Here is a 7,853-nt window from a genome sequence, read left to right on the forward strand (position 1 = left end):
TGAGGGAAGGGTGGGTAATTAGCAGATGCAGTGTCCTTTTTGTAAGAACTTACTTAACTCTGATACTGTTCTTTTACTACCAGTTTTAACAAGCAAGATTAAATGACAATGTTCCCTTACTGGAACCTGTTCCCTCAACAGGGGACATGTTCCCTTCACGGGACTCTCCGTAATCTCTCAGCCTTGTTAGAATTCACTTCCTGTGTCTCCTCCTCCTGCGTGCAGCTGCAGTGCATCGCAACTAGAAGGGAACTTCACTCTGAGGTCAGAAGCTGAGCAACGGAAACCCAGAACCCACAGAGGCAGCTGTAAAATACTCCTTCAAGGGCAACATAGCTAAGAGAGGAGCTGTCAAAGCTAATTTTGTCATAAATTATAGCATAGCAGGAATGACAAAGGCTATGCAGAAACTCAGCCTACGTAGTGTTACCAAATACTTTTCTTAATGAGTTTCTTTTCTCAAATATTCCTATCAGTGCTACTACTAAAATAAGTCCTGGCTTACAAATAGTCTATAAAGATTTTTATACAGATTTGTTTTAGCCTCAAGAGAATTGAAAATCTACCTATTTAAAAAGCTCCACTATTGTTGTAAAACACACTCATCAAAACGTTGCTTCACCTAAACGGGTAAAACTAAGATTTCACCCTTTAATCAAAAGGAGGAAAGAAGTGAAAGGGGGAAAAAAAAGCTTTAGACACTGGCTTTGTGTTATTTTTAAAAAAAAAAAGCACACTTTTCACAAATATTGGTCACTTTTTACCTTCTCCATCCTTTAAGTGGCACAGATCCTTTTCCATGGTGATGGAAAGTTGCAATTGATGCAAACAGCCATGCTAGCAGTAAAATGAATGCAATGCATATGGCACGGAGGGGTAGCAAAATAATCCCCTGAAGAACAGTCTAGGAAAAAAGAGGGGAAAAATCTTAAGAAATGGTATCAACAGGAATGACACTGATATCTGTGTAGTTACAGTATGTGGACTTTAAAATACTAACATTTCTGCTATGTGATTTAGTAAGGAAAGCATTAATGATTCCAATGTTCATATAGGGAAGTCAGTCATTCACAGCATTTCATTTTCACTTTTGGGTTCCCATTTCAGGTAGAACTGGAACATCTGAGTATTTGAGTGTTTGGCTTGGATGTTGTTAGACAGGGTAAACAGAGTTTGCTGGCTTCAGTTTATACTTAGACTTGGTCTGCAGCATACAACCAGCTCAGATGAGTCTGCCCAGCTAATAGATGTCTCCACTGCAGAGCCTTCTGTAACTAGCTGCCTGTCTGGAAGCCAAGTGGGATTGTTAAGATGACTAAAATGTAGTCTTGCCCTTTCAAAATGACAAATCTTGCGTTGAGTCACACTACTGCTGCAAGTGATCCTCACTACCACTTCTTGGATTGGTGCACACACAACACAACTTCATTTCCCCTAATTGGGACTTAAGCAAAATGGAGTTTTCAGTAAAACTGAACCTGTGGTTTAAAGGCAAAGGTTCAGACTATACAGCGCTGTTGAAGCTGCTGTAGCAGCTCTTGGCTCATTGCCTTTGGAAGTGGTTTGCTCACCACCTACGGTAAACATACAGCAGAGCCCTTCTGATTATGAAGATTAACTTGCTGCCTCCTGTTTAAAGCATCTGGGATATCCTATCCTCTGTGCTAGGACCTCCTTGAATTTTTCAGAATAAGTTGAGAAAGCTTAGTTGCCTTTCCTCCCCACAATCAGGAAACTGTAACCAGCTTGCTTTAACTTGAAGCAAAAGAAACTATTGAGAGAGTTGTGCTACGGTTACAGCCAAGCTAGGTAGCAAAACTGGTATAAAACAGATCCAAGCCAATGCTGAGGTTCACTGCTTCTTCAGTTCTTCATATGCATTTGTAAAAGAAGTGGGGGGAACCCTAACATGCTCTGGGTTGCAAATAATCCTGAAATATCACCCCCAGCCCTCCCTAAGGAATTTTTAGCTTGCATTTTTTTGTGCACAGCTCCAGGAAACACGTGTATTGGCACAAGGTTGTTAACAGGCAGCTGTGGTACTGGGCAGGGTAGGAAGACATTCTTAATTACTTCATCCCAGTAAATTAAGTTAGAAACTATATCCTGAAGGTTGGCCTTTATGGCACAACACAGCATTATTCAGATTGAGCAAGCTCAGGTCTGGGAAGCAGGTGAACTGTGTCAGCATGCGGAAGTCACAGCCTAGCATTCCTGGTAAGCTAGTAAACGGTTCAATTCCTTTTGGCACCTAATCCAGCTCAGCTACCACTCACTGATGAGGATCAGCTCTGTGTGCATACATATGCACAAAACAACACACACCCAAGCAGAAATGTAAAAGTGAATATTTTTTTTTTATTTTGGGCTGCTTCTAAAAGTCCCTCAAAAATTTAGTATGAGAGTGCATCAGTGGTCACAGACAGACAGCTCCACCAGTTTGGAAGTATGGCAGAAGTTATCAAAGGAGAGTTATGCTTATGCTTGTGAGCTTACTAATTTTTCTGCTTTACTTTTTTTTTTTGAAGAAAACTGACAGGTGAACAACAGTGTTCCTCTCTCAAAATTGGCCTTTCTAGTCAGCTCTTTAGCAATGACTACTTACAGTACGGAAAAAGCAAGGCTTTTAATAATAAGTAAGTTTTACAAAATAGTTTGCAACTGATATACTTGAGCTATGATTATTAAGCAACACAATGGATTTTAATTTATCTCTTTTCTTCAAAAAGGAACAAATGTTTGTAGTACATTTGGAATATAAGCATCTTTGAGTATTATTTATCCAATTCTTTAATATAGTAGGTTGGTTCTAACTGTCCTTTCATCAACATGGTCCTTTCCCTCCCCACCAAATTCCTTCCATCTTCACATAATGTCCTCTTACGGACCTCTTATCAATATTCAGGAGAGGCTCTGGCCTCTGGCTCTAATCCCTGTGATACTGACGAGGATTAACAGGAATTCTGGGCCTTCAGGACTCAGTTCCATGTTACAAAAGGTACAGTGACAACAGACCAAACATGACAGTGGATACACAGTGTAAATTAGGATAAGGATGAGAAGCAGGTACATGGTGTTGCTGCTTATGTTCTGTAAGCATTGCCACATTAACACGTCTCCAGGAGAGATCTGAACATTCAGGTATGACTATTTCCTTCTTGAAGCATGCAATATATAAAAGTTGTATATAACTAGCTATGGAATTTTAACCATAACTTCACAGACAACAGGAAAAGGACTGCTCTGGATCACAGAAAATGATTCATTAGCTGGGCATGAGAAATTTGGCCCTGGAGATCTATCGCTCCCACTCCGTTTGGCGCCAATCGTGGCGAATCTGAAAATGTCAGGTAGCAAGATAAACCAACTGACACTCCTTGCTTGTCTCCCAAAATCAGATATGGCATTTTTTTCTCTATATGTGTCATCTTGTACTATGATCTGTAGTCCCAGTTCAACATTTCAGCTGCATCCAGTTACACAGAATGGGCAGCATAAGCATAAATCAGTGTGTTTTGTCTTAAAGTAACTTTTTTCTTTATGAAAAAAAATAATATTTATGCACTGACCTACAATGAAAAAAAAGGATGCAATAGCAAAAGCAAAACAATCCCTTCCTCAAAACTTTAATAAATTCATTAATCTATTTTAGGCAGATGCGCAGGTGGTACTGATTTGCTGATGCAAGCTATTGGCTTTCTAGGTCACTGTGTAATGAGGCAGAGTTGATTTCTGCTCCATCAGCTGCAGAGTAGGGTAAGAAAAGGACAGAAAAGAGAAAGGTCAAGGTAGGCTAGAAAAGAAAAAGTATGGGGAAAAATACACAGAAGAAAAGACAGGTTCAAAGTTTAGTAACTACCAAGTAGGATCAGAGCCACTCCAGCTTCTGCATACAGTAATCACGAAGATAGAATTACTCTGAGTCTTCCAAAGAACCTTTTCCCATTTTTGGAATCACCCGTGTACTTTCTATTTAAGGTATCTGCAACAACTGCATAGGCTGTCACTGTAGTCGTTGCAGACACCTGCAGTAGTCCTTGCTGTCCAGGTCACACTCCCACAGCTGACTGACCCTTAAGCGATACACGGGATTACACTGTCACTGATGTCGGGAAAGCCACAGAATCCAGTTTGAAATTTTGCTCAACTTCGGCTGCTGACAAGTTATCTAGGAAGCAGCAGAGGAGCAGGCTGGGGCCCAGAATGAAGCCCAACTCCAACTGAACTCCCCTTCATCTGAAACTGTGAGCAGATGGACTGTCTCCCAAAGCAGTACATGCATAGCAAGACAGGGTCTTCCATGAGCGTCCAGGGTATGTCACAGCTCTCTGCAGACAATCTAGCTGCTTACTTCCATGCACAGGGTAAAAATAACCTTGCTTTTAGCGTGCTGGTTGTGCCATTACGTAGTTCACCAGTACATAAATCCACTGAGCATCTCCTCTGAATAAAGGAGAACTAGTATTTGTACTTTGCAGTGCAGTTCAGAAGTTAAGAGGGCAAGTGAGCAATCAGGATGAACAGAATTAAAAACCAAAAAATGAAGAAATCCCAACAATGAATTGCAGCCAGCTTCAGTCAGAGGATGGAAACCAGAAGTATTTGAACAACTGTTTTATGCTCTTGTTTGGCACATACAGATGTTTAGCACAGCACAGCTGATCCTTGTTTTGCACATTCTAAAGAACGACAAAAATCTCATTGGCTGATAAACTATTAGCAATACAAGGACTGGCAAAAAATTGTAAACCTGCTCACTCCGCTTTTCAGTCTGGCTACAGTCTATGTTTATATCTGAAGCTCCATTAAATGCAAACAGCTAGCCTGTCTCACTTTCAAGCTCCATTCATCAGGGGACAGCAGCCTTTATGTTCAAGAAGTTCACCAACATATGAAAATCCAGCTTTGGGCTCCCAGAGAGGGTTTTGAAACTATCTATCAGTGTATGTTAAAGGAAAGTATAGAATAGAGGGAATATAACAAAACAATCCTTTAACGTGCAAGAATGGAGATACACTGCACTTGACTTAAATGGAGAGAAGGGACACTTCCCTTTTTTGAAGTTTATAGTTAACACTCTCTGGTAAGGCTCTGATTCCCAGGTGCTCCGATACGCAGTGCTGGGCAAGAGGAGCAGACATTTAAAGGATAAAGCAGACAGTAGGGAGTATTCCCCCTAGTATGACTATAGGGGAAAAAGAACAGAAGGGAGCAACACAAAATACAGAAAGGTTGTCTCTCTTGTGTCTTTCTGCTTTAAAATTCTGTGACTACTGCAATTTGGCTTCAAAGCTCACTAGCACCGGGCCCTGACCCAGCCAGGCGCTTCTCATTCCAGGTGGATTGTGGAGTTAAGTATGGAGTGTATCTTGCTTTAAGACACACCATGTCTTTCATCCCTTCCTCCTGAAGGAAAAAAGTAGGATATATTTATCATTGCTAAAATGGTAATTGTAGCTTAAAATTGCAAGCTTTTGAAAGTAGTCTGTGCGTCCCCTACAGAGAACAGCCAGCATAGAAAGCTGTCCATTTCTGGAACCTCATTAAGAAACTGATTTCTTTACCTCGGGGTTCATGCCTACAGCTACAGATTCAGATGCGCCTGAAATGTGTTTCAGGCTGCTAGTAAAACATAGAGGATAAAAGGATTTGAAATTGTTATCCAGGTTCCTCTCATTTCCCCCACCCAGCTACCTTCAGGGCAAACGTTGTTTGTAACTAGAGGAAGAGCTATATGAAACATAAAATATTTAGTTGCACATCAGCCTCAGGTATTTGTAACACTCAGCAGAAAATGCTCTTAAGTTCACCTGCACACTGACGTCCTCATTGTCCTCACTGAGATGTCAGTTCACATTTGGTTCATCAGCTCAATTTTAAAGAGAATGTTTTTAAAAATCAAAGCCCAGAAATACTGTGCTTTCTTAATTGTAGAAGTACCCTGTAAGTCTGGTGTGCACTTATGCACAAGCTGTACTGGGACAGCACAGTGTACACCAGTCAGTGTTCACCCAGTGACACCAGTCAGTGACCCAGTGGAATTGTGGATACCTTTTTTGTTGTCCACACTCCAATATGGAACCAAGAAATTAATTCTGCCCCACCCCCCCAACCCAGGCTTAAAATCAGCCTGAAGTGAGTTAAGTGTCTGAGACAGGACTACTGTGAAGTTATTTTCTATTTTAGCTTATCATATCAGAGGGAAGTTATCTTCCCTCTAGAGCTGAGACATCTGACATGATGGATCGATGGATAGTATTGCATTCTTGCAATTCAAACAGGATGCAAACCAGAGTCAAAGAGGACTCATCTTTTCTCTAGAAGTAATGTGTTATCTGTATGATTGTGCAAATCTTTTCAAAAGGTTGTTGCAAATCTTCTGTTAGAAGTTTAGGTTTGAGGTCGATAAGCCTGTATGTGTGTAGAGCAAGCATGCAGTTTGTGGACTCGGAGGAAAGATGGCTGGAAGAACGTAATTTCAAAAAACAGTGGCTTTTTTACACTGAACACCTTCTGCGTCTTCGCTTTGACCATTTACGTAACCTGTTTATTTTCTGCTATCACTAGACTAGAGCAGGAAGCAAACTGTGCCGTACTTGGGAAGGAGGTATTCTTACTAGGAGCCTTTTCCTGGAAAAGAGAAGAGCTGCGGACGTTTAACCGAGTGTCAGGGTTGCCGCTGTCCCTTCCCTGCCCGGCGCTGGGGCGTGACCGCGGTGCTGCAGCGTAGGCCCCAGCAGCGCCCGTGCTCCTGGCAGACGGGAGAGCGGCGTCGGCGGGGCAAGCGGCAGTTTTAAACAGCGTTTATGCACACAGTCGCGTTCTCCCATGGGAAGGAGGGCTTTTTGAAACGGGCACTGACCTTCACACCGCACTGGTGACAACCCCTTGGTTCAGAGGGGCGGAAAGTAACGCTGGTTTAGGCAAGCTGGCAGAAAACCGCGCCCGCGCAGCACGGCCAGCGTGCGCCGGGGACGAGAGCCCCCCCCGCCGCTTGCCGGCTGGGCGCCCGTCCGCACGGATGCGCGTCCGAACACCGGGCAGCCCCAGCCCCGGCCGGCCCCGGCCCCGGCCCCGGCCCCGGCCCCGGCGCCCTCTCACGCCCGCGCCGCCAGCCTTACCCGCAGCTTGTCCCTGGCGCTCAGGCGCCCCGGGTGGACGAAGGGGTTGGGGACGGTGGGCGGGCAGAAGGACTGCTGCCTGGGCAGCGGCAGCACCCGCGGCGCCATGCTCCCGCCGCTCCCGCCGCCGCCACCCCGGGCGATTGCGCATGAGCCGCCGGCGGAGCCCGAGGGGGGGGGGCCGCGGCACCCCTGCCCGGCCCGGCCCGGCCCGGCCCGGCCCGGCCCGCCTCAGCCGGCCCTGCCCACCTCGGGGAGCCCCGCCTCGGGGCAGGCCCCCTCAGGGCAGGTGAGGGCGGGCCCGGCGGCCGTTGGAGCCGGTGCTGAGGCGGGAGCTGCCAGGCGGACCCCGAGGGCTGCGCTGGGGGTCCCTGCCCGCTGCGATGGCCGGGCAGCCCCGGGACGCCTGCCCGCCCTCTCCTCCCCCGCGGCGGCTGCTCCGCGCTGACCAGCGCCATGTACGCCTCCTACGAACGCGACGAGGCCGGCCGCTGAGGCGGGTTGCTGTGCGATGCCGCAGTTGCGTTGTTCATAAGCACCGATTACTCAGGATCAAGGCTGTGTGTTGCCTGAGAGAGAAAAGCGGCGAACGCGGTGGTGGCACGCAACTTGAGGTCGTTTCTGGGAGAAGGATGCATTTCCACCGCTGCGGTGCGGAGATTCTGGTCTTGAGTAGGTGAGGTCTAGAGATCCGCTGCAGCCTTTCTGTAGGTGCTAGGTTCACAGGGCAGC

General features: G+C 45.7%; 1 protein-coding gene across 1 annotated transcript in view; it reads right to left on the reverse strand.

Moving 5' to 3' along the window:
* Positions 1-7,244, reverse strand: part of LPCAT2 (lysophosphatidylcholine acyltransferase 2) — a 34,167-nt gene extending 26,923 nt beyond the window's left edge. Inside the window, exons 1-2 of the mRNA XM_075715206.1 lie at positions 7,122-7,244; positions 765-904 (exon numbers count right to left, since the gene is read on the reverse strand). Of these exons, the coding sequence (XP_075571321.1) occupies positions 765-904; positions 7,122-7,229 (248 nt within the window). The 5' untranslated portion in view covers positions 7,230-7,244. The remainder of the gene's footprint in view (positions 1-764; positions 905-7,121) is intronic.
* Positions 7,245-7,853: the final 609 nt, after the last annotated feature.

The sequence above is a fragment of the Pelecanus crispus genome, chromosome 8 (assembly GCF_030463565.1).
Source record: "Pelecanus crispus isolate bPelCri1 chromosome 8, bPelCri1.pri, whole genome shotgun sequence".
NCBI classification, from domain to species: domain Eukaryota; kingdom Metazoa; phylum Chordata; class Aves; order Pelecaniformes; family Pelecanidae; genus Pelecanus; species Pelecanus crispus.